The sequence below is a fragment of the Chlorella variabilis genome (genome assembly GCF_000147415.1).
Source record: "Chlorella variabilis unplaced genomic scaffold CHLNCscaffold_5, whole genome shotgun sequence".
NCBI classification, from domain to species: domain Eukaryota; kingdom Viridiplantae; phylum Chlorophyta; class Trebouxiophyceae; order Chlorellales; family Chlorellaceae; genus Chlorella; species Chlorella variabilis.
In genome coordinates, this window is record NW_005435083.1 from 1,571,160 (window position 1) to 1,594,818 (window position 23,659).

The following is a 23,659-nucleotide window of genomic DNA, read 5'->3' on the forward strand; positions in this document are numbered from 1 at the left end:
TGGCCAGGCTGAATTCCTTGAGGATGAGGCGCTGGGGGCGGGAGGGGTAGGCAAAGGCCACGCGCCTCAGCTCCACGCCGCCCTCCAGCTCCACCTGGGCGCCCACCGAGGCGCTGGGGTCCACGGCGGGGTGGGCGTCCAAGATGCGGAACGTGCGCCGCACCGCGTCGGCGGCGCGCGCCAGCTCGGGGAACGAGGCCTGGGCCTGCAGCGTGCGGGTGGAGGGTGGTGCCATGTGTGCGAGGGGTGCAGGAAACGGCGGCACCAGTGAGAGGCCAGGAACACAGCACAAGGCAGGCAGCCCGTCTGCTGCACCGCACTTGCAAGGCAAGGCACATTCCGGCATCCTCAAAGCCGCCCCACCCAGCAGCCCGGCCCGTGCCACCCGCCTGTGCCAGCCCAAAGGCGGCGTAGAAGACTGCCATGTTGGCGGTGAGCATCTGCTTGAAGCCCAGGTGGCCGCCGGACACCTGGCTGCCGCCAAACCAGAAGCCCAGGCTGGTGACGCCCAGCAGGAAGAACTGGCTGCGGCAGGGGGCAGAGCGGCGCAGCACGGGGGGTGATGGGGGGGCAGGCAGTGGAGAGGCAGCTCCCGTACCAGTGTGCAAGTCGGCTGCAGCTGCGCCCGAGGTGTGCTGTCCGCTCGGCCCAGCCGGCGGCGGCCCGACTGACCTGCACCCAAAGCCCAGCCCCGCGGCCAGTGCCGACCAGGCTGGGGAGCTTCTCTGCAGCTCCTGGCGGTACAGGCGCACATACGCGGGCTGCATGTTGAAGGCCGCCACCGTGGAGATGGCCCCCAGCGCCTCGGCTGCCACCCCGTTGGCCTGGTCCGCCGCCTCTCGGTCCGCCTTCTGGGCGCCAAAGGCCAGCTTGGCCAGGAGGGAGTTGGAGGCGATCAGCACCGGCAGCGCCGCAGTCACCACCAGCGTCACCGACCAGCTGCGGGGGCGGGTTTGGGAGGGGAGGGGGCAGGGCCGATGCAGGAAGGTCAGCGGGCACCCGGGATGACCCGACAGAGCCACGCAGCCTGCTGCTCCAGCTCCCCACCTGCTCCTGCTTGTCCAGACCTGCCAAAAAATCCACCACACACACACACACACACACACAGAGCAGCACACTGCCCACACACACAGCCAGCACACCACCTCCACCTGTTGTAGAAGGCGATGGCGTAGGAGGCCACGATGCAGGAGAGGATGGAGCACAGCACGCCCACCGCGCCACGCACGCTGGCCGCGTCCCCCGCCAGCGCCGCCATCAGCGTGCCGTTGGCGTTCTCGGGGCGGTCGAAGAAGGCGGCATCCTGGCGCAGCAGCGACTTGAGCATCAGCACGCGCAGGCGGGTGGCCAGGCGCTGGCCCATCACGCCAAAGCACCAGCCCTGCGGGCAGGCGAAGGGTGGGGCGGTTATAGTTGAGGGGCGTAGAGGGCGTGGTGTGCGGCAGAAGGCTTGGCGCACGCTTGGCACACGCTGGGGGAGTTGAGCGGGCAGGGCGCAGGGGGTGAGGCAGTCCAGCACTCGCCTCAATCGTCTCCGCCAGCAGGGCCCCCACACCCACGCCCACAAACACCAGCGCCCACTTGCGGCCCTCAGACCTGCACGAGGCAGCCAGCCGCATCGGCATTTCGACATCGCCCAAGCCAAAGTGAAAGCATGAAAGCAGTGAAAGCAGTGAAAGCATGTGCTGCCACGTCTTCTGCCTTGCCTGACGTCAGATGGGTCTGGCAGGTACAGCCCCGACAGCACCTCCCACAGCGCCAGAGAAAAGCCTGGCATCTGCAGCAGCAAGGGGCATACAGGAGCCGCTGGTCAAGGCCTGTTTGGTCGAAGCTGCTGTGCCTTCCGCTTTTGGTCTGGGCTCGCGCAGCGCTGGGCTGCATGGCATGCTGCAGAGTGCTTGCAGGCAGCCCACCTGCAGGCCCGCGGCCGCAGCGCACACGAGGCCCAGCGCCCAGAAGCGCCACTCGGGGCGGTTGAGGGCGGCCAGGCGGCCAAAGCTGACGGGCGGCGCCTCGCCGCCCTGCTGCTCCTTCTTGGCAGACAGCTTTTCTTTGAGGGCCTGCATGGCACAGCAGGCGCAGCAGGCAGGCAGGTAAGGGGGAACACGTGCGAAGTCATGCAATGTAGGCGGCTTGGAGGGCGACCAGTGGGCAGCAGGCTTGGGGCAGGCTCGGTGCAGCCAGGCGGGCGCAGCAAGCTGCTGCGGGGCGGGCGATTGCCTGGGGGATGATGGAGAGGCGCACGGAGCCGCGGCGGAGGACGGAGTCGCGGAGCTGGCGCACGGCGCCCTTGCCCCTGCCGGTGCCGGCGGCCACCTTGACCAGCGCATCCCCAGGCGCCCCGGCCTGGCCACCCGCCTCCTCCTCCTCCTCCTCCTCCAGCCGCATTGCCTGCCTGGCCGCCAGGCTGGAGTAGTGTCCGCCTCGCTCCAGAAGCTCCCGGTGTGTGCCCGACTCCACCGCCACCCCGCTCCTCAGGACGTGGATGGCGTCGGCGGCCGCCACCGTGGACAGGCGGTGCGCCACGGTCACGCCGGTTCTGCTCACCATCAGGCCCTCCAGAGCCGCCTGCACCGCCTTCTCGCAGCCGCTGTCCAGCGCCGAGGTCGCCTCATCCAGCAGCAGCACCTGTGTGGCAGCAGGGGGCGAGGAGACCAGGTTGTTAGGCATGCTCGGGATGCAGCCAGCCAGGCGTACGATGCAAGCCCTTGGGCCCCATTGCAGCCAGCCAGACCCAGCAGCAGCCAGGCCGGGGAGCATCACCGCCGGGTTCCTCAGGATGGCACGCGCAATGGCGATGCGCTGCCGCTGCCCCCCGCTCAGGTTGCTGCCCTTCTCGCCCACGACGGTGTCATACCTGCCAAGCACACATGCCAGGCATGAGCCCATAGAAACACAACCAACAAAAACAGCTGCACTGGCCACAGCTCTGGCCACAGCTCTGGCCTGACAGACCGAAGCAGCAGGCGGCCAGGCTGGCACCCACCCACCCACCCACCCGTTCGGCAGCTTTGAGATAAAGCCGTGCGCGTTGGCGGCCATGGCTGCGGCCACCACCTGCTCCATGCTGGCGCCGCTGTCCAGGGCGATGTTGTCAAATATGGAGGAGGCAAAGAGGGTGGGGGTCTGGCTGACCAGGCCAAACTGCGCGGGAGGGGGACGGGCACCGCCTGAGATGCCTGCATTCGGCTTGCGTCCAAATCTGGCACAGAATGCCAGGCAAGTGACGAAGCATGAGGTTCGCAGGCGGTCGCAGCAGCCTGCGTGTGCCCCACCTGCGAGCGCAGCCAGTCGAGGGGCAGGGTGCGCACGTCGCGGCCGTCCAGCAGCACGGCGCCGGCGCCTGGGTCGTACAGGCGCAGGAGCAGCTGGATGACGGTGGACTTGCCGCTGCCGCTCTCGCCCACCAGGGCGCTGGTCTTGCCTACAGAAGACGGCAGATGGATGGTGCAGATTCAGCAACTTGTTTGATCAGCAGCAAGATGCAAGCAGCCTGGCAGCAGATCCCCACCTGCTGGGAACACAAGGGACAGCCCCTGGAAGACGGGGCGCTCAAGGCGGGCCGGGTAGGCAAAGCTGACGCAGCTCAGCTCCAGGTCGCCACGACAGCTGGCGCCAGCTGGCACCAGCTGGCCGTCGGCCGCGGTGTACACAATGCGGCTGCTCTTGGGGGCGGCCTTGCCCTGGCCAGCCCCAGCTTGGCTGCTGGTTAAGGTAATGGTGATGGGGGCAGTGCCAGCAGGAGAGGCCTGTGCGGATGTGCGCTCAATGACGGCGAACAGGCTGGCGGCCGCCACGCAGCCCTGCTGGAAGACCGCCAAGTGCGGCATGGCCTGCAGCGGGGTGAGGAGGTGGAAACAGGCACAGGTGGGTACAGGCGCTGAGGCAGGGAAGGACAGTGGGGCAGGCAACGGGCACTGAAGTTTAAGGAAGCGCATTCAGGGCAGGTTATGCTGGTCTCACCCCTCCCAACGAGAAGCCTCCCAGCACGCACGACAGGATGATGGTCCACACCTGCACATCCCAGTTGGGCAATCAGGCATGTCGCGCAGCCGCCGGCAGGAGATGGTTGGCTGTCAGCCCATGTGCCTCCCCGCCAGCGAGGGCATGCCCACCTTGCCGCCATCCATCTCTCCGTCTGCCACCCGGCGGCTGCCATACCACAGCGCCAGCGCATAGGCCGCAAAGAAGGTGAGGTGGGTGGCGCCCAGGGTGAAGCCGCCCAGCAGGCCCTGCCACTCTCCCAGCTGCATGCACGCGGGAGGTCACCCAGCAGTTTGGACCAATGTGACTGCCCAGGCTGCGCGGGAGCGGCTGCGCGGCTGCCATCCCTGCCTGCAGCTGACCCAGAGCCTCCCACCTTTGTGGGAGGAGCCAGCGCCGCGGCATAGCTCTTCACGGTGGCCTCCTCCTGGCCATATGCTGCCAGCGTGCGATAGTTGGCCACAGCCTCTCCGGCGATGCCACCCGCGCGGCTGTATGCCCGGCTTGCCTTGGCCTGCAGGCAGGCAGGCATTGGATGCCCCCATATAGATCAGCATCAGCATGCACGCCAGCTGTAGCATGGTGCATTACGCCCGTGCATCCCGGATGCGCCTGCTCAGATTGTGCAGCTCCCAGGGCAGACCTGCAGGCACGCGGTGAAGATGCCGCAGATGGCGCCCACGACGACCAGGGCGGGGATGGCGGCCAGCACAACCTGCAGGCACAAGGGGGCAGCCAGGCATGCTGCATCATGCTTTGCGCAAGGCGTGAGCGTCAGCCATGCCATGGCTGAGCTGGTTGTCCCTCAGGGTGCAAAGCAGCAGCTCGAGGCCCCTCACCAAGCTCAGGTCCCAGCCGCGGGTGAAGGACACTACCTGCAGGCAGGGGCAGGGCGCCACGGCAGGACCACCACATCAGCACATGGCCAACTACCATCCGCATGCGGCGTGCCCTTCAACCGAGCATCCACCCGCTTCGCCCACCATGGCCCCGACGAAGCAGGCCACCCCCTGCAGGAAGCTGCCCAGCTTGTCTGACACCGCCTCCTGGTATGTCACCGCCTCCTCACGCAGCCCATGCAGCAGGTCGGCCTTAGTGGTGGCGGTCTCAAAGAATGCCATGTCCTGTAGAGGCATGCAGGGCCGGGCAGGTGGACAACATGATACACCGGGGAGGTTCAGTGCTGCAGGTATCGGGGGGCCCACACTTGGAGGCGCCCAGCAGCGGCGTCCAGACAGCAAGTGCTGGCAGCGGCAGGTGCATGGCCCGCACCTGGGACAGGAGCGAGGTGAGGTAGAGGTGGCGCACGCGATTGGCCTGCTGCGTGCCGGCCCACATCAGGCACGCATACTGCAGCGTGCCTGCAGGGGCACAGCGGGCAGTTGCATGGCCATACGTCGCCCCAAATCGGTCAGGACATGCCATGGCCTGGTGCCGCCATGTTTAGCAAGCAAGCAAGCAGATGCGGGCGAGATTTTCATCAGAGCAGTATGCCAGGTCTGCCTGCCCCACCCCGCCAGCTCTCACCCGAAATGAAGGCTGCTCCCGCCACCCCCAGGATGATGAGCGCAAACTTGTTGATCTCAGCCATCAGGTCGGCGGCCCAAAAGGCATTGAGCAGGTAGCCAAACATGAGGGCAAAGACGGGGGTCATCGCGCCTGCGCTCGGTTCATGGTGGGAGACAGGAGTTAGAGGGTTATGCTATGCATTGGGCTAACACAGCAGAGGCGGGGCGATGGGTGGCAGCGGCGGGGTGGGCGGGAGACGGCCGGGTTTGGCAGCGGACCCGTGACAGCTGAGGCCAGGCAGCCCAGGGCGATGACTCTGCGCTCTTTGGGCGTCGAGTAGCGGAATAGGCTGCCATAGGAGAGGCGGGTCTCGGGTGGCGTCGCCATCCTTTGACTTGGCCCGCCGGTGGGTGGGCGGCAGGGGGCAGGGAGCCAATTGACGCGATCCAAATTTCGCGTGTTCAGAAGCAAAGCGCAACAAGAGGGTATGTGCGCCTGCCGCGTGGCCCTCTCCGCGCTGCGCTCCCTACCGGCAAAACGGAGCCTCTATCACCTCTTGAGAGCAGTTAAGAGTGGTGTGAATCAGTAACGGCCGAAACAAGCACAGGTCACGGCGGCACCGGTACCATCGGCAGTACACCGCCGCCGCCACGCGTGCTGGCCGTCGGCGGAACCAGGAGAGTGCACAGGGAACTCTGCCCATGCCTGCCCCATCCCGTCCCTGTGAATAAAAATCTGTGGTTTACAACGAATCATGGTCAATCAACGGCATCGACACAGGCGGCATGCATCAATTGGCATGCTCGTCAACAGAATGAAGAGGAGAGGAGAGGGCCCAGGTCGCGTTAATGCATGGTAGATATGTGTCATGAGAAGGCATTGGGAGACAACTGGATGAAACACACGTTAAAGGGGGATGGCAAGGGAAGGTCACAACAACCCGGCAGCGCTCAGGAGCGACTGCTGTGGCTTTGGTCGATGGTGCAGCGCTGCACGTGAGGGCAGCTACATCGCGTTGGTTTGGTTTGCTATAGAGATGCATGCATGGTTCAGGGCCTTGGTGCTGCAAGCCCCTGCAGGGCTGTCAGCAGGGCATCAACGTCGTCCATGCCATGGTTGGCCCCAAACCCAATGCGCAGGTAGTTTTTGCGGCAGTCCACCTGCACGCCCCGTGCCGCCAGCGCCTCCACAACAGCCTTGGTGACCGCAGCATCAGGCTGGGCAAACACCAGGGTGTGTGAGCGGCATGTGGGGTCCTGCAAACCAGGCAGGCCGCGGTGCAGATGGCAGGGTGACGACTCAAAGCCCTCCAACAGATAGCCAGACTAATATGAGGGCCTCTCAAACCATGCGGGACAAGTCTGCCCTCTCAACACGCACCTGTGGCGGCAGCAGGGTGCGGGTGTTGATGGCGGGGTGACCCGCCGCGTCCAGGCGTCGCAGAAAGCTCTCGTGCAGGCGCATGACGTGGCCATGCAGGCTGTCCACGCTGATCCGCTTGGCGGGATGCACCTCCTGCCACAGCTGCAAGCATGTGGGGATGGGGTGCGTGGGAAGATGGGCAGGCGTGGCCAGCTGATGCAATGCGCAACACACTGCGACCCGAGCCGACATCGCGTGTGCACTAGGGTTTGTTGCAAACCCGCAACACACCTGCATCAGATGGTTGAACGTGAGCAGGGGCAGCAGGTAGGATGGTGTGCCGCCCTGCAGCGCCAGGTCAGGGCAGAAGCCCACCTGCAGGCAGCAGGCGCGACAGGCAGTCAGGAACATGCAGCAGAAAGACTTGAAAACATGTTTGACCCAGCCAGGCTGCGCCGCCGCAGCCGCCTCACCTCTGACCCAATCTGGATGCCGCCGCTGCCCGGGGCCAGCACCGAGGGGTCGGCCAGCCAGCCGGTGAGAACGGGCTTCAGGTCCAGGCGGGCGGGCAGCGTCATGAAGGCGCAGTTGGCGCCGCAGCCCGCGTGCTTCAGCATGCCCGCCACGTAGCAGCACTCGCCCGCCACCTGGCCCAGGTCGGTTGGCACAGCGCAGAAGCCGTGGTAGCCATCCACGATGAGGAGTACCTCTGGACCTACAACGGCCCGCAGGCGGCGCACCAGGTCTGGCACGCTGGGCAGCAGGCACTGCTGCGTGAGGTAGGTGATCTGCGACAGGTAGATGGCATCGTAGCGCCGGCCCGCCGCCGCCGCGGCCGCCGCTGACGCGCAGCAGCGTTCGGCAAAGGTGGCCGCCGGCTCTGCTGGCACGACCTCCACCTCCGCCAGGCACGCCTCTGCAGGCGGGGATGGACAACGCGCCAGTGTGTTGCCCAGCTGGGGCGGCATTGCTCGACTTCAAGACATCAAGCACCACCCTGTCAGCCCTCTTCTCACCCGTGAACCGGTTCAGCTGCCTGGTAACACTGTAGAACTCACACCCGCTCGTCAGCACACGGATCGGCGGCGCCTCCGCTCCAGCACGCCCTTGCGCCCCATTGCCGCCATGCTCTGCTGCAGGCGCGGCGCTGGCGCCGGAGCGCACGCGGCGGCGGTCCATGAAGGCGGACAGCAGGCGCGACACCAGCTCGTGGCTGTTGCTGCCAAACTGCACGGTGCAGGCGGCGCCGTCGGCGGGCAGGCCCAGCAGCCCGCGGATGTGCGCCGCGGCCTGCAGGCAGTCCGCAGGGCGCAGCTACAGTGCTGGTCACTGCTGGGTCGCAGACGGGATGGCATGGAGGCGCTGCAGCTCAAACTCAGAGCATGTAGTCTCATGACAAAAAGGAGCGACACAGCGCAGCCCCGTGGCTGCCTTGCCTGCGGCACCACCCGGCCAAACATGGCGTCCCAGGCGGGGTTGCCCAGCTCGTACAGCGCGGCCGCCTCGCGCCAGGCACGGTACTGCAGGCGGGGTGGGTGCACCAGGGCAGCAGGGAGGCTGATCAGGGGGACCCTCGTGAGGGGCAGACGGGAGGCACAGAGCCTGCCCCTCGCAGCCTGGCAGTACGCATGCTTCAGTGCTGCCGGCGAGCAACTCATAAGCAAACTGCAGTACCAGAGACTGGCAACGTCCCACCATACCCGTTGCGCCCCTCACCTGAGCCAGCGGCGCCAGCTGGCCCCAGGCGTGGTCCAGGAAGGCCAGAGGCTTGGCGCTGGCACGGCGACCGCCGCCGGCAGCAGAAGCGGCACCCAGCGAGGGGCGGGGCACCAGGCCCAGCTGAGCCACCTGAGAGGCCAGCTCTCCCGCCACCATCTGGCGGAAGGCCAGCGGTACGCCCTCCCAGCTGTACAGCTGCCTGCGGGCCGCCTCAAACTCATCGGGGGCGGCAGTGCCCGCTGGGCTTCCAGACCCGGTGGCACCTGGCACCGCGGGGCATGTCCCAGCCGCCGGCCCGCTCCTTGCAGGCGTGCCAGGGGCAGGGCTCGGGGGCGCAAACGGGCAGCCGCGGCTGCCGCCCTGCTCCTGCTGGCCCGCCTGGTACTTGGCCAGGATGCCATCCATCATGCGCCCCTTGTTGTGAGCCACCTCTGCGTCGATACGGGCCCCCAGAGCCACCCTGCAGCCGCCCCGCTAAGGGGAATGGCTCAGAAAGCGCTCCAGCACCACCACACGGTTTGGGCCCCATTCTACATGGCCGCATCAGCCCATCTTTGCCGTGCGTGCGCCCAGCCCATCCCCACAGCCCCACCTGCACCGGTCGAGCAGCGGGAAGACGGGCGCCTCGTAGCCGGCCTTGAGGGCCGCCACCGCTCGCTTCATGGTGCCGCGCGCCTCGCTGCCAATCACGTTCGTGGCGAGACAGAAGTGACGGTAGAAGAAGCCGCCCAGCAGGCCTGTCTCCACGGCCTCCAGCGCCTTGCAGTAGTTGTACAGGCCTGCGGTACGGGTCGGTGGGTGCAGCGGCAGGAGGGGCACAGGTCAGTGCATGGGCAGGAGGGTCATGCACTGCCGTACCTACGCGGCATGATGGGCCCGGGCTGCCACGTGCCTGCCTCCCCACCGCCCAGCAGCCAACTACCACCCCGCCGCGCGGAAACTTGAAAGCAGTGCCACACGCGGCTTGCCTGGCTGCCTGTCAGGCCACTCGTAGATTTCCATCAGCGCAGCCTCCAGCTGGTCAATCAGCTCCTGCCGGCTCTGCTCCTGCTGGCCCTCGCCGGGCATGCTGCATGCGGCAGCGGCTGCGGCCGCCGCAGTGGCGCCGCCCACCCCCAGCGCCGCCGCCGCCAGCGGCTCAAACAGCTGGCGCACGGTGGGGCGGAAGCTCTTGACCTGCAGAGCAGGGCAGCGCGCCGGCGATGGATAGTGCTGACAGGCTTGACAACCTTCCACAGCGCGATCGCAGGGTGCTCAACCATGAGCTAGCTGTCGGGGGCATGCGATTGGCCTGTTGCCCACCTGCACCGAGCCCTCCCCGCTGGTCCCCTCCAGTTCCACTTTCAGCAGCAGGTAGTCCCACAGGTTCATGGAGGTCAGCAGCATCACGTGGCTGCCCAGGTACTGCAGGATGCGGCTGGCCTGCAGGGCGGGGAGCGGTGGCGGGGCGGCAGGGCATTGCCAGCAGGTAAGGTTGGCGGGCAGAGCCGCTCCAGGCTGGCACTTGCAAGTGGTGCGGCGCATGCATGCATGCGAGCGTGCCACGACACGATGCCAGGGCGCCCAGCCGGACCTGAGTGGCGCGTGCAGCCGCGACGTGCCAGTTGCCCGCCTCGGCGCATTGCTGCGCGCTGCGCAGGCGGGACAGCGCCACAAAGGCCCAGCAGTCGGTGCCCAGGTGGATGGTGCGGAAGAAGAAGTCCTCGGCTGCACAGAGGGGCAGGCGGAGGCAAGTGGGCAGGGACGCAGCAAGGCGCCATTCAATGCCTGATCGCGGTGGGGCCAGCGAGGCTGCTGCCATGGCAGAGGGTGCGCCGGCTGGCCGTCCCATGAGCAACCAACCAGCCACCTGCCCCACCCCACTCCACCCACCATGCGTGTACGTCTCGCAGGTCAGCGTCTGCTCGCACAGCCAGGGCTTGACCAGGCTGTCGTAATCCAGGTTGAGGGTGTGGGTGAACTGCAGCGGGCAGGCAGAGCGGCCAGGAGGCGGCGGTGAGAGCTGACAGCACATCGCCATGCTGGCGCCGCAGACCCGGAGCACGCGTGCTGCATGGCAGGCTACGCATGCGGTGGGGGTGGCAGAGGCGGCGGGCCCCACCTGCAGGGCGGGCAGGCCCACGGCGGCACGCAGCGAGTTGAGCTGCGGCTCGATGCCCAGCCCCACCGTCCAGCGCTGGAAGGATGAGAGGGCGGCGGTGATGTTGAGCACCAGCTGCAGGGGCAGGGCCGCAGAGGGGGTGGTTGGGAAGCGGGGCGGGCAATGAGGGATGCGCCTCAAGTCAGAGGCTGGGGCACGCGGGCGCCAACGCCGGACGCCGGTCCAGAGGGCACGCACCTTGATGAGCGAGTTGCGCTCGGCGCTGCTCATGCTGTCGATGTTGGCGTCGATGGCGACAGTGAGGCGTTGCAGGCCCGGGGAGTGGCAGGGCTCGTGCTTGGTGGGCGGGCAGCCCTCAAAGGGGAAGGCCTGCAGCCAGGGAAGGCAGGGCAGGAGGGCGGCGGGGGAGCCAGCACCTCACTCGCATGTGCTTGCCTGCCTTCCGTGTGATGGTCGCCGCCCCAGCACACCCATCCTGCACGCCGCCTGGCTGCAGCAGCGGGTCGCACCTGGGTGAGGGAGAGGCGGCTGGCGGGTGAGGCCCCCTCCCCCAGCTCCTCCTCCAGCTCAGCATCCACCACCTCGGTCAGCAGCTGGCACTGCAGCCAGTCGTGCCGGCACACACACCCGTGAGAAAGGACACCAAACAACAGAGCAGTCCGATTTGGGCACCACACCTAGCATCATGATGCGCATAGCTTTGAGCCAGGGCCGCACCTGTGTGGCGATGTCTTCGGCCACCAGCTCCCGCGGCCGCTTGGCCACATACCTGCAACCGTGGCGCATGCCAGCGGCAGACCCCTTTCAAGGACGCACACAGAGATGAGCATAGTGCATCAGCAGCCCCGAGAGGCTGGGCGACTGCCCCGCCCAGACCGCTTGCTCCCGTGGCGCACCTGCGGCCGTCGCTCACAAACTCGGCCAGCAGCAGCAGCGCCAGCTCGATGCCGTGGAAGCCGGCGGCAAAGAGCGGCTCCAGCACGGGCTTCTCCGTGGAGGGCGCCTCCCAGACCTGCAGGGCATCGCCCGCAGTGGAGCACTCGGTCGTTGCGACCGCAGGCGCCAAGAGCTCGTCATATCTGACAGTCAGTCGGGGCTCACCTGGCGAAGCATTGGCAGATGCACGTACTCCTCATACAGCAGCCTGATGCGCGCGCGCCCCGAGGGCAGCCGCAGCTGCTTCCCGCCAGCGCCGGGGGCGCCGCCGCCTCCGCGGTTGGTCTGTGGAGGCAGGACGTCGAGCCTTGTCAGGGAGTGAAAACGTGATGATGCCTCAAGAACAAGGTCCGGTGGCGGTAGGAAGCCGGGTTTTCATAGGGAAGGACTGGAGACAGTGGGCTGGCCGGTAAAGATCACCGAGGCCCTAACAACCTTCCGGTGATCTCGGGCAGGGGGGGCTAGCGATGCCCAACAATTTTGTTAGGCATCGCCGCGCCCCCAGCTGGCAGGACATCCTCAACCACGCGGCCAGCTGGCAGTGTGCCCTAGAGGCGCTTGCAAGCCTCCACCGGAGTGCTGAACAACTAAAGTTGCGACACTTGTAGGATCGCTGCGAGTGCTTCCAGTGTTGCTGGCGGCTAAAATTGGGTGCCTCAAGAGGCCATGCCACGGCACAGCTGGGTCCCTCCAGGAGGGCCCCCCGGAGGACCCTGCCCCAGCCCTCTGGAACGTATACATCTTCGATATGTCAGGCCGGAGGGTGTTTTCTTCGCGATAAAGCGGCGCCGGATTTTGACGGAATGGGGCCCAGTCTTCGAGCCTTGGTGCTGGCATCCAGAACGTTTTCATTTGTTTCCCGCTCCGTCCGGTGATCTCGTGGGGCGGACCTTGGCAGCAATCAGACTGCCAACTGGCACATGGTCGACCACCTCCGTCGCTCTTTCGAATCTGATCGCCAATCGCAATTCAGCCCAGTGCTTCTGGGACGGTCGGTGGGGGAAGGGACGTGCAATTCACCGTCGCAGTGCACTGCGCAGCACCTTCGCTGCTCAGCGGTCGATTGACCACAGAATGCAATAGGGACTAGCGCCGGCCATACGCAAGGCTGCCACCAGCAACGCCGCCCGCGCAGTCTGCCGCCATGCCGCCGCCCACAGACGCGGGCAGCAGCGCGGCCGCCTACCCGCTCTCCCCCGGCCTGCCGCAGCGCTTCTCCTTCAAAAACCACTTCCTCAGCGGCATCACCCTGCGCCCCTGGCTGCGCCTCCTGCGCCGCCACTGGGACATCATCGACTGGCTGGCCTACGGCCACCGCGCCGCATTCCTGAGCCTCATGGCCTGCCTCAACTCGCTGCTGTCGCTGGTGGACTCCCTGCTGTACGGCAGAGCCGTCGCGGCGCAGCAGCTGCACCCGCAGCCCGTCATCATCCTGGGCCACCCACGCACGGGCACCACGCACATCCACAACCTGCTGGCGCTCGACCCGCAGTGAGTGCCTCCTTGCTGGCTTGCAGAGGCCGGTTGTGCAGGTGTGGCAGTGGCGTGCTGGCTGGCCCTGGGCGAGGGGGCGTGTCCGCCTGCGCCGCCGCCGCAGGTTTGCGTACGCGCGCACCCTGCACGCCGGCTTCCCCGCCTCCTTCCTGGCGCTGGAGCGCTTCAAGTGGCTGCTGGCGGGCCTGGTGGACGACACGCGGCCCATGGACTTCATGCCGCTCAGCCTGGACACGCCCGCGGAAGACGAAATCGCCGTCAGCGCGCTGACGGGTGGGGCCGCGGGCAGGGGAGCCACTGGTGGCTGTCCCGGCCGGTGGCTGTCCCGGCGGGCATGCATGATCCCGCGCTCAACCGTCACTTCTCCCTGCCCTGATGCCTTGCCCTGTTGCCGTGCAAACTGCGCGCCCCCCTGCGCAGGCACCGTGTCCGCCTACATGCCTCTGGTGTTCATGCGGGACCGGCACCGTTTTGATGCATTCTATACCTTTGAGGGCGCCAGCGAGGCGGAGTTTGACAGCTGGCGCTCCAGCCTGCTGTGGTTCCTGAAAAAGTTAGAACAGCGGCGTGGCCTGCCACAGGTGCTGGTTGCTCGCCCAGCGGGATGCCGCCCAAGCACGACCCAGCCTGAGCAGGTGACTCTCTCTGCTCCGCGCTCTGCCCGCCTGCAGGTCACGCTGCGCTGGGGCGGCTGTAAGCCGCTGCTCATCAAGTCGCCGGTGCATACGGCGCGGCTCAAGCTGCTGCTCAAGCTTTTCCCGCGTGCCCGCTTTGTGTATGTGCACCGCGACCCGCTGTCCACCTTCCAGTCTGCCGCCCACATGGCCAACACTTACTACTGGTGGGGAGGGCAGCAGGCAGCAATGATGTGATCGCAGTGCGGTGCTGTCCCCGCTGGGCCCTGTGCTGCTTTACTGAGCCGGGGCAACCGCCGCGTGCGGGATCACGCTTCCAGGTACTGCTACCTCCAGCGCCCCACCGATGCGGCTGTCACTGACTTCATCTTGGAGCAGTTCAGCCTACTGTACCGCATCTTCACCGCCGACCGCAAGCTTGTACCGCCAGGTGCGTGCAGGCACGCCCGCCTTGCTCGGAACACATGCTCTGGTGGCCAGGCTGCCCAGCGGGGGACCACCTTTTTTTGCCACCCAGTCTGGCCCCCACGTTTTGCCACCACATCAACTGCAGGCAACCTTGTGGAGGTGTCGTTTGCTGAGCTGGACAGCGACCCGCTCGGCACTCTGCGCCGCTTATATACCAGCCTGGACCTGGGAGATTTCCAGGCGGTACGTCCCGCCTTTGAGCGGTACTGCGGCGGCCTGGAGATGAGCGGGTTCAAGAAGAACAAGCACAGGTAGGGGAGCGCGCTTGCTGGCACAGGCCTCAAGCTTGGTACAGCACGCACGTACAAACGCTCATGTGCCTCGAGCCTTGCTGCATGCTGCTGCAGGCCGCTCAGCCCAGAGCTGCGGCGGCGGGTGCAGCATCTCTGGGATCCATTCTACCGAGAGTTTGGATACCCTTTAGAGGAGGGGGAGGAGGAGGAGCAGCACGCAGCAGATGCCGCAAGAGGGAGCCAGTTGCAAGCAGAGCAGCACCGAGATGGTCCAAATGCCTGCGCAAGGTCATTGACTTGAGTGGCACCAGTGTGGCACTGCCTGATCCATCTCATCACATCGGGGCTATACAGCTCCAGCACTGCTTTCACTGAATGGTTAGAAATGCCCATCTGTCCCCATCAGTCTGAGCCACTGCTGTACGCTCCTAGCCGATGAGCCTTGATCAGCCCGCTGCCTGGCCTCAGGCCGCCGACGCCTTTCTCCTTGCTGCTTCCCCTCCTGGCCCCGCCGCCCACGCCTCCCAGCGCTGCCTGCCGCTGCGCCACCGCCTCCAGCAGCTTGCATTGCTGCTGCAGCGCGGCGCACTGCAGCCGCGCGGCCTCCTGGCCCCGCTCCGCCCTGTCCCGCTCCACTCCCTGCCGCTCCAGCCGCGCCTGCAGCTCCTTGCGCTCGTGGCTGAGGGCGCTGTGGGCGCTGACCGCTGCCGCCGCCTGGGCCTGGGCCTGCGGGCAGGATGACGGCAGGCGGGGCTTGGCTCCACAGTAAGCTCCCGGTGGGCCAGCAACTCAGAAACAGGCATCCTCCGAGAGCGACTGCTGGCAGCAAGCAGCAGCAGCGCCACACCTGCTGCGTCGCGCGCTTGGCCTCCTCCAGCGCGCTCCTCAGCCCCTCTGCCGCGCCCTGAGCTGCCCGCAGCTCCTGCTCCAGCTTGGCAGCCTCCGCCGTTGCTGAGCTGGCCTGCAGCTGCAGGTCCCGCGCAGCCACCGCCCGCTCCTCCCGCCCCCGCCGCATCTCCTCCTGCACCCGCTGCTGCTCCGCCTCCAGCAGCGCCGCCTCCCTGCGCGCCGCCGCCAACTCAGCATCCCGTGACCGCAGCTGCTCCTGCTGCCGCGCGGCCTCTGCTGCCTGGGTGGCGGCCGCCGCCTCCGCTCGTTCCCTGGCCGCCTCGCCCTCCGCTGCCGCCTTGGCCGCCACCACCTTGAGCTCAGTGTGAAGTTCCTGCTCCCGGGCGGCTGCCGCCTGCTGGCTTGCCAGCAGGTCCCGCTGCAAGGCCGCCACCTACAGGGCACATGCCAAGGGGTTCTACGCGTGAAAGAGGGGGGCGGGGTGACACCATTCACAAGTGCCCCACTGCCTAACTGATATATCCGCACCCTCGACCCACCGTGGTGCCCACCTGTTCCTGCAGCGCCTGCACCTGCGCCTTGCTGCTCTGCGCGCTGTCCTCGCTGCCCGCCAGGCGGCCGCTGGCGGACCCCAGGCTGGCCTCCAGCTGCTGCCGCTGCTGCGCCCAGCGCTGCTCCTCGGCGGCGTGCGCCGACCGGGCCTGGGAGAGCGCTGCCTGCGCACACCACACGCCAGCAGCACGGAGGTGAGCTACGAGGCCACCCCAGCCATGCCATCGCACGCAGCACCTTGGATGCCATGCATAGCTGGAGCACACGCGCTGAGCGCCCCACCTGCAGCCCGTCCCGCTCCCGTATCGCCGCCTGCATCCCCGCTTCCAGCGCCCGGCAGCTGACGCTCAGCTCCTGCCCCACCGCCTGCAGCTGTTGCACCTGGCCCAGCAGTAGCCCCCGCTCCTGCTGCAGCCCGGCAGACGCCGCCTCCAGCTGCATGAACCGCTCCTGCAGCCAGCCGGGGTGGTTGCTTTCAGGTCGTGTGTGGTGGTGCAAGTGCCGCTCCCATCCACACCAGGCCACCTGGCCGCGAGCACCAAGAGACGACCACAGCGCACACAGCTTCACTCAGCCACCCCCGCCTGCCCAACCCATCCCCCTCGCCTGCATCACCCTGGCAGGGTCGCCCTCAGGCAGCCGCCCCGCCAGCTGCTGCCGCAGCGCGGCCACCTCGGCCGCCAGCTGCCTCTCCCGTTCCAGGCCGCTGGCCCTTGCCGCTTGTGCGGCCTCCAAGCACCGAGCCGCCTCCCGCATGTGCCCCGCCGCCTGCAGGAAGCAAGGAGGCCCAGGCGGTTGAAAAAACAGGCATGTTTGACCCGGCTACGGCAAGCGAGGGATGCCGGGGAAGCATCACAGGGGAAGGCCGACACACTCGGCTGTCCGAAGGGCACAGGCCCGACCCACCTCTGCCTCCCTGCGCCGCGCCTCCGCCAGCCTGGCATCCGCCCCCGCAGCCGCCGCCTTGGCCTGCGCAGCCTCGCCGCGGGCCGCCTCCGCCTGGCGCCGAAGCTCAGCCGTCTCCGCCGCCCAGCCTGCAGGCGTGGCCTCCTTGAGCTGCAGCTGGGCTGTGGTCAGCGCCGCCGTCAGAACCGTCTTCTCGCCAGACAGCGACTCCACCGCAAGCCTGCGCTAGGTGCACCGCGCAGCGGGACGACGAGCTCACTGACGTTTGTCCTGCCAAGCCTGACACAGGCTGCATCAGACGTTTGTCCCGCCGAGCCTGGGCAGGATGCTGCCCACATGCTCGCAGTAGAAACCAAGGCAACCAGGGCGCCTGCATTTGTGTTCCTCGTCTGGCCCCTTCCTGGAGCGGGTGAGCTGTGCCCCGGCTCACCTGAGCTCCCGGCACTGCGCCGACTTGGCCTCCACCTTGCCGCTCAAAGCAGCCAGTTCCCTGCCCACCTCCTCGCACCGCCCCACCGCGGCCGACAGCGACGCGGCCAGGCGCCGCTCCCGCAGCTGGCTGCCCTGCGCCGCCTCGCCGGCCGCCTGCAGCTGGCGCACGGCGGCGGCGGCCTCCTGCGCCAGGCGGACGTTGTCGGCGGCGGCCGCCGCCAGCTGGCCCTGCATGCGGCCCAGCACCGCCTGCAGGGCCGCCTGCTGCTCCAGGAGAAGGCCGTTCTCTCGCAGCACCAGCCCCAGGTGCCGGCTGCTGCTGCCCTGGCCTGCCGCCTCAACCGCGCCATCTGCAGCCGCCGGATGCCCAGCCGCAGCAGCACTGCAGCCGGCATCCTGGCTGCCGGGTTGTGAGCGTGGGGCTGCGTGCGGTGCAGCGGCGGCAGCAGCAGCTGCAGCAGTCGCGTGGTCTCTGCTGGGGGAAGCGGCGCTGCTGCCGCCGCCGCCGCGGGACCCCGCCAGCTCAGCACTGAGCTGTGCCACCGCCGCCTCCAGCCGCTGCACGTGGGTCTGCACCCGCCTGCCGCTGGTCCGTCCGCTGAAGGACAGCAGGCGAATGGGAGGTGGCGCAGGCGGTTCTGGCTGCAGCTGCTCTAGAGCGGAGGCCAGCTGAGTGGCTGAGGGGCGGCCCTGCGGCGCCATCCCATGGGCCGGGCTGGCGGGAGCGGACACTGATGGGCGTCGAACCGGCGCGGCAGACGGGCTGGCAACCAGCGGCAGCCCCGGCAGGAGCGGTGATGCCGGCGCCGAGCGGGCCAGCATGCCTGCTCCTGCCGGCAAGGGCTCTGGGGATGCCGTGCTGCCGTCTGGCAGATGGCACTGCAAGCAGTGCCAGAGGACGCCCTCACCATCCTCCCCCTCGCTGCCATCGCCGCATAAAGAGTTTGAGTCACTGCTGCTGACTGATGCAGCCATGCCTGTGGTGCCCCCCGCATCCTCCGCCACTGGCGAGCCAAAGCTGATGGAGCGAGGGGCTGGACTGGCCTCATCACTGCCACCATCTTCAGCTGCCTTCCCTGCCGGCGGCGGTGGCGAAGCTCTCACAAAGAGCTGCAACCTGCCCAGCCCAGGCCGCGCTGCGGCTTTGGAGCCGACGGTGGCCCCCGGTGGATGCTCCCTCCGCTGCCGGCCCTCCTCCACAAGAGCCTGCTGCCGCCGCTGCTCGTGCTCCAGGCTTGCCACACACAGCAGCGCCTGCGATGCGTCCACTTGCTCCTTGGACTTGCACCGCAGCAGCAGCTCACGGGTTGTGCTATGTGCATTGCCGCCATCTGTAGCGCCAGTGCCCTCTGGCACACGCAGGCAGAGGGCATGCTCCTTGGTGGGCAGCACACACGTGTGCCAGCTGACCTCATCCAGGGGGTGCGATTGCAGCACCTGCAGGCAGCCAGCATTTGAACAAGGAGGCTGCCAGGGGTTGGCAGGGGCGCCCAAACACAAGTGGCGGTGGCGGTTGACGGCGCCGCCCGCCGCACCTCTCCCGTGCCTCTTTGGCAGAGCTGCAATTGGTCGCCTTGGACCCTCACTGTCACTTTGCACTCCCCCAGCGCTCCGCCGAGGCGAAACGAGGCAGAGGGGGAGCGGCTGGGCGAACAGGCCCGAAAAAGTCGCATGTCGCCAGCCGACACCAGGTCCAAGGCCTTGCAAGCTGCTACCAATCCGGCTCGTCCTGCCCTGTTGCTGTGACGGTCTCGGGGAGGGTTTCACGGCATGAGGTCTCAAAACGCATGCCCGGCACTTTTCTTTTGCTGGAAAACGCCGTGTTCGCCCATGCATGGGCGCCCATTGCCATTGGAATGGATCTACAAGTGGTCTGAAGTAAGCATGAGCTCGTCAGGTCGCAAGAAGGGGCAGGAGGCCGATGACCTCGCGGAGCTGAGCTGCAGACTACGCGAGAGCGGGGCGTTGCAGTCGCATGCGGATCTTCCAAAGCCAGCCGGTGTCTTAAAGCAGGCAAGACAGCCACCGGCTCCGTGCTGGCTGCGCATGCCCATGCTGCTGGCTTCGCTAGGCAATCCAGTGCTCTGGAGGGGCGTGATAAGTGATGTTAAGGTCTTCCTGATGCAGGAAGGGAGCAGGCAGGCCCCTGACAGCGGGCCGACAGCGGCGGCAGCGGCAGCGGCGGCGGCGCCCCGGAAGGAGTGGGTGCGGAAGGAGAAGAAGAAGCACAAGCGCAAGGATGGAGCTAGTGCCAATGAGAAGCAGGCAGCGCCAGAGCAAGAAGAGCCACACAGCGATGCAGCTGCTGTGCCACACCCGACCATCGACCACCTGCTGGGCTGCTTGAGGCAAGCGGCGGCTGAAGTGCGGCAGGCAGCAGCCGAGCAGCAGGTGCTGGCAGGCGCGCTGCGCAGGCAGCTGGCATCCCTGGCAAAGTGTGTGTCACAGCTGACCGATGCGCTGGCATCCAAAGGCTACTTGCAGCCCCCAGCAGCCCTGTGGCTGCTTCAGGAGCAGCTGGCGCAGGCCGGCGCACCCAGCAGCAGCAGCAGCAGCATGGCCCCTTTGCAGCTAGCTGCGCTTGCGTTGCAGGCAGATGCAGCCACGGCGGCGATAGAGCAGCTACTGGCAGCAGCCGGCCAGCAGCAGCAGCAGCAAGGCAGGCAGCAGCAAGCGCAGCGGCAGGAGCAGTTCCAGGCTTGGGTCATGTCCACCTTTGCCGACTGCTACGCGGCCGAAGTGGAGGCGCTGCAGGATGCGGAGCCGCCCATCCCGGCGGGCGTGCTGCTGCAGTGCGTACGCATGGCGGCCGGCAGTGATGCCATGTTTCCTGCGCACCACCAGGCCCTGGTGCTGGACACAGCTGTGGATGGAGCCCACACATGAGGGCTGCTGTGTAACAGGCATTCAAGGCAAGACACAGGAAAGCTGCGGGCACACAGATACACCGGATAAAAATGCAATGAGGATGAAGCGGGCAGGGTCCTAGCCTTCAGTAACTTTCAGAACTCCCTGCTGCACAAAACGGGTGTTTGCTGGCATCTCATACATGTATGAAGTTAGGCTGTGGCTTGGCAGTGCTTATTTGCTGGCTCCGGCTGCTGGTGCCGCCGTTTTGGTCGCTGCTGCTACTGGCGCTGGCTTTTCTGCTGCTCGAGGCACCGCCGGCGCCGCTGCCGGTGCTGCCGCCTTGCCGGCCGGCGCCGCTGCGGGTGCTGCCGCTGCTGCCGCCTGCTCCCGCTTGAGCTTCCCGGCCCTCCACTCGCGGCTGGTGTCCTTTGCAATGGCCTGGGTCAGCAGCTGCGGTGCATTGTCATCCACACGCGACAGCTCCCTGAACGCCTCGTCCCCGACAAAGCACACCTGCAGAGGAGGGCAGGGGCAAGGGCGGGCAGTTGGGGACCGGGGTGGCCAGCCAGGGCTTCCGCTGCGGAGGCTGAATGTGGGCAGGGTCGCTGCTTGCTCCTGCACCTGCTACAAGCCGAACCCCAGCCGCTCCAGCGGCGGCACCGGCACCCGCTGGCGTGCTTCCCCGGCTGCGCGCTGCCCTCACCTCGTGTCCATCTGGGTCTGCCAGGATCACCACCTGCACCGTGGCCTTGCCAGGCGTGTCCAGGCTGACCAGAGGCGTCAGCACGGTGTACCCACGAGCCAGCACCTCATCCTGCAGGGGGGCATTGGCAGGGGCGGGAGCACGCAGGCAGGCATGCAGGCATGTGAGCATGACGACGCGTTGGCGACTGTGCAGCAGCGGCAGCGGCGGCAGTACCAAAAATACGACATTTCTCGACCCCCACCTGCAGCGGCTTGAGGTCGGCTGCCGGGAAGCTGTAGGCGACGCGGCCGCCACCAGTGCCGTGGTCGACGGGCGTGCCTGCCGGCAGCTGCACGAGGCGCAGGGTGGCCTGGTCCACACCGCTGGACAGCACAACAAAGTCGTCGCCCTTGTCGATCTCCAGCATGCCCAGCACGTCGGCCCAGAAGGCTGCAGCGCAGTGCGCAGCAGGAATGGCGTGACAGGTCGGCAGGCCACCAGCGAAGCGCAGGTTCACGGGCAGGATGCGCGCCTCCCCGCCGCGGCCGCCGCGCCGGCGCCCCACCTATGGACTTGTCGATGTCTGTGACGGCCAGGCAGAGGGAGGAGAGGCAGCCCACGTCTGTGGGGTCCTCGTTCAGCACGCGGAAAGTGTGGCCGTCGGGGGAGGCCACCTCCCGCACATTGAACTCCACCTCCTGCCCCAGCCCCTGCTCCTCCAGGCTGGCGTAGGCCACCCGGTTGCGGACCTTCAGGAACCCAAAGTCGTTGCCGTGCTTGTAGAAGCTGACGCCGTAGTTGTACGCCAGCTCCAGCACAAAACTGGTGTCCTGCAGGCCGCGGGTGTGCGTGCGGGCAGGCGGGCAGGCAGCACACGGGTCGGCAGGGGCTGATGGGCGCCCGATCAGCGGGGCGCCACGGGCCCGCAGGGCCTGTCGAGATGGCAAGCACAGGCCCGGGGGCCACCTCCCACCACTTGGCACCTCTGCAGCATAGCCCATCATGGTCTTGGACCACCTGCACAGCGGGGCATACACATCCCTGTCAGTAGCATGACAGGCAGCCATAGCAGACCCCGACTGGGCTGCAGTTGAACACACAGCGGCGGACGAGTCGGGCCCACTGCAGCAGTGGCAGCTCTGGCTGGCGCTGGCTGCGGGGCCACGCACATGCCGTCGTAGGGCCCGTTGCAGGCGGCCTTGCAGCCTTCCTGGAACTCCTCGTGCCGCAGCGCATGCATGCCCAGCACGTTGTGCAGGAAGGCGACGCTGGCGGTGCGGTCGGCGACCTTGATGACAAAGTGCAGCGCCCGCATGCTGCTGGGCGCCATGGCCGTCTACCTAAACCCCTTCGCTCCTCGCCCGCCTTGCGGCCTGCTATCAGCGGACTGCACTTGGTCTCGCGGCCTGCTACCAGCGAACTGCACCTGCACACGGGCGGTGCCGAGGCGGTCGGGCGCACAAACCGTGGGCGGCGGAGCAGGCCCTGCTGGCACCAGCGCCTCGAGTTGGATGATGGATTGCAACTCGAGCCGCTTCACACAAGCAGGGATTGGGAAAGCCCAGAAGGCTGTGCCGTCGGCGGCGTGCCGTTTTGACGGCTCCCTGACTTCCTCGGTTGTGACAGGACCCAGCAATGATCGGTACCCCGCACCCTCGACTGTGATCGGCAGGCCGAGCCGCCCGATAGCGAGCTGGCGAGTTGCGGGTTGCGGTGGCTGCGAAGGATGGCTTGATCACGGGTTAGCAGTGTTGCAGTGAACCGCGTCACAGCCTTAACGATCGGTGTGCGGTGCCGTCGTGTCTTCGTGAGCGTGAGGTCTCCGCGCTGGCAGGTCGCGCTGGCAGTCTCCAGGCGTGGCGGCCCTCCCTTGATCTGCATTGCCTGCAGCCTTCCCAAGACTATCAGGCAGCTCCCATCCAGAGCAGCGAGCAATGCAGTGGCGCTTCAACCCGGCTCCCTGCAGCAACAGCGCACCCACGCACTCCTTCAGGAAGCGCATGCCCTCCAACCCCCAGCTGCGAAGAGCAGCCAAGCATCAGCGGTTTGCGTCACCCCAGGCAGCAGCTGGACCTGGCAGCGGCGGCAGCACCGGCGGCAGTTCCGGGCAGGCAGCAGTGGCTGCGGTGCCAATGGCAGTGGACTCCGCCCCGGTTGTCGGCCCCTCGGGCATCATCGATGTGGAGGCGGTGGCGGCCAAGCATGGCTGGGACCTGCAGCAGCGCAACGACTACAGCGCGGATAAGCAAGTCCGGATGATACCTGTGGGCTCCATCCGCAGGCCGCTGCAGGGGGCCCGCAGCAACGGTGAGCGCATGGCAGCAGGCGCTGGTTGGTTGGCTGCAGGTTACCGTGTGCCCCATTTGTGCTACACTCTGCGCTTTGCCACAGCAGTGCACGCGGCAACCCCTGCCTGATCCGCCCATGCTGCATGTGCGCACTCCCTGCTGCGCGTGCAGATCCCGAAAAGGTGGCTGCCCTGATGCGCTCGATACAAGAGATCGGCCTCCAGGAGCCCATAGACGTGCTGGAAGTTGAGGGGCAGATTTGGGGCTTCTCTGGGTGCCACCGCTACGAGGCACACGTGCGGCTGGGGAGGGAGGAGATCCTGTGCCGCGTGCGCAAGGCCACGCCGCAGGTGCTCAAGTTCCATATGATGTAGGGCTGGCCCTGTGGTGTGGCGTTGGTGTACCATGTTGTACTTGCGTGTACATACCGGCAGAGCGTTTGTCAGCTGGCCCTTCAGCGTTGTCCTTCAGCTTTGCCTTGCAGAGAATGTTCCACCCAGCCCCTGTGTAAATGCTTTCACTGCTTGTGTCCAGGAGCCAGGGCGACCCGGTCTACAGAAATGTCTCATTCTCGGGATCTACACAGAAACAGAAACAGCTACACAAGCTGGGCTTGACATGACACAGCAGCGAAAAATGGGGGGGGGGGGGGGGGG

The 23,659-nt window shown here is 67.0% G+C and overlaps 7 protein-coding genes across 7 annotated transcripts in view; 2 read left to right on the top strand and 5 right to left on the bottom strand.

The window, feature by feature from the left end:
* Positions 1-2,115: 2,115 nt before the first annotated feature.
* On the bottom strand, positions 2,116-5,880 carry CHLNCDRAFT_51094 (hypothetical protein; the record flags this gene model as incomplete). Its single annotated transcript, XM_005849837.1, has 14 exons — positions 2,116-2,628; positions 2,764-2,857; positions 2,999-3,144; positions 3,276-3,424; positions 3,512-3,833; positions 3,964-4,014; positions 4,116-4,247; positions 4,361-4,498; positions 4,628-4,699; positions 4,824-4,859; positions 4,968-5,108; positions 5,257-5,345; positions 5,512-5,643; positions 5,772-5,880. The coding sequence occupies 14 exons, from the start codon at positions 5,878-5,880 to the stop codon at positions 2,116-2,118; spliced, it is 2,124 nt and encodes a 707-aa protein (XP_005849899.1).
* A 662-nt stretch (positions 5,881-6,542) lies between these two features.
* On the bottom strand, positions 6,543-12,102 carry CHLNCDRAFT_143159 (hypothetical protein; the record flags this gene model as incomplete). The annotated part of the gene is made up of 19 exons (XM_005849838.1): positions 6,543-6,749; positions 6,874-7,017; positions 7,147-7,230; positions 7,329-7,771; positions 7,872-8,145; positions 8,301-8,375; positions 8,572-9,034; positions 9,167-9,353; positions 9,534-9,750; positions 9,877-9,996; positions 10,148-10,281; positions 10,447-10,534; positions 10,676-10,789; positions 10,913-11,044; positions 11,185-11,274; positions 11,393-11,444; positions 11,572-11,687; positions 11,777-11,896; positions 12,088-12,102. The coding sequence occupies 19 exons, from the start codon at positions 12,100-12,102 to the stop codon at positions 6,543-6,545; spliced, it is 3,075 nt and encodes a 1,024-aa protein (XP_005849900.1).
* Positions 12,103-12,755: 653 nt separating this feature from the next.
* CHLNCDRAFT_143160 (hypothetical protein) lies at positions 12,756-14,742 on the top strand (the record flags this gene model as incomplete). Its single annotated transcript, XM_005849579.1, has 7 exons — positions 12,756-13,102; positions 13,209-13,378; positions 13,526-13,686; positions 13,777-13,946; positions 14,061-14,170; positions 14,294-14,459; positions 14,556-14,742. 7 exons carry the CDS (start codon positions 12,756-12,758, stop codon positions 14,740-14,742), a joined length of 1,311 nt encoding a protein of 436 aa, XP_005849641.1.
* A 101-nt stretch (positions 14,743-14,843) lies between these two features.
* Positions 14,844-17,882, bottom strand: CHLNCDRAFT_143161 (hypothetical protein; the record flags this gene model as incomplete). The annotated part of the gene is made up of 7 exons (XM_005849839.1): positions 14,844-15,167; positions 15,289-15,723; positions 15,842-16,006; positions 16,125-16,292; positions 16,458-16,610; positions 16,749-16,968; positions 17,179-17,882. The coding sequence occupies 7 exons, from the start codon at positions 17,880-17,882 to the stop codon at positions 14,844-14,846; spliced, it is 2,169 nt and encodes a 722-aa protein (XP_005849901.1).
* Positions 17,883-20,261: 2,379 nt separating this feature from the next.
* CHLNCDRAFT_20875 (hypothetical protein) lies at positions 20,262-22,030 on the bottom strand (the record flags this gene model as incomplete). The annotated part of the gene is made up of 6 exons (XM_005849840.1): positions 20,262-20,543; positions 20,734-20,838; positions 20,978-21,165; positions 21,281-21,545; positions 21,699-21,732; positions 21,885-22,030. 6 exons carry the CDS (start codon positions 22,028-22,030, stop codon positions 20,262-20,264), a joined length of 1,020 nt encoding a protein of 339 aa, XP_005849902.1.
* A 921-nt stretch (positions 22,031-22,951) lies between these two features.
* On the top strand, positions 22,952-23,529 carry CHLNCDRAFT_59633 (hypothetical protein). The gene is made up of 2 exons (XM_005849580.1): positions 22,952-23,022; positions 23,175-23,529. Exons 1-2 carry the CDS (start codon positions 22,971-22,973, stop codon positions 23,375-23,377), a joined length of 255 nt encoding a protein of 84 aa, XP_005849642.1. The 5' UTR covers positions 22,952-22,970; the 3' UTR covers positions 23,378-23,529.
* A 72-nt stretch (positions 23,530-23,601) lies between these two features.
* Positions 23,602-23,659, bottom strand: part of CHLNCDRAFT_143165 (hypothetical protein) — a gene marked incomplete at both ends in the record, with an annotated part of 1,573 nt that continues 1,515 nt past the window's right edge. The window contains one exon of the mRNA XM_005849841.1: positions 23,602-23,610. Within this exon, the coding sequence (XP_005849903.1) occupies positions 23,602-23,610 (9 nt within the window). The remainder of the gene's footprint in view (positions 23,611-23,659) is intronic.

Excerpts from the sequence above, each read along its gene's own strand:
- CHLNCDRAFT_59633 (XM_005849580.1), top strand. The coding sequence starts at position 22,971 with ATGATACCTGTGGGCTCCATCCGCAGGCCGCTGCAGGGGGCCCGCAGC. Across the intron at positions 23,023-23,174 it reads GCAGGGGGCCCGCAGCAACG|ATCCCGAAAAGGTGGCTGCC; the intron begins GTGAGCGCATGG and ends CTGCGCGTGCAG.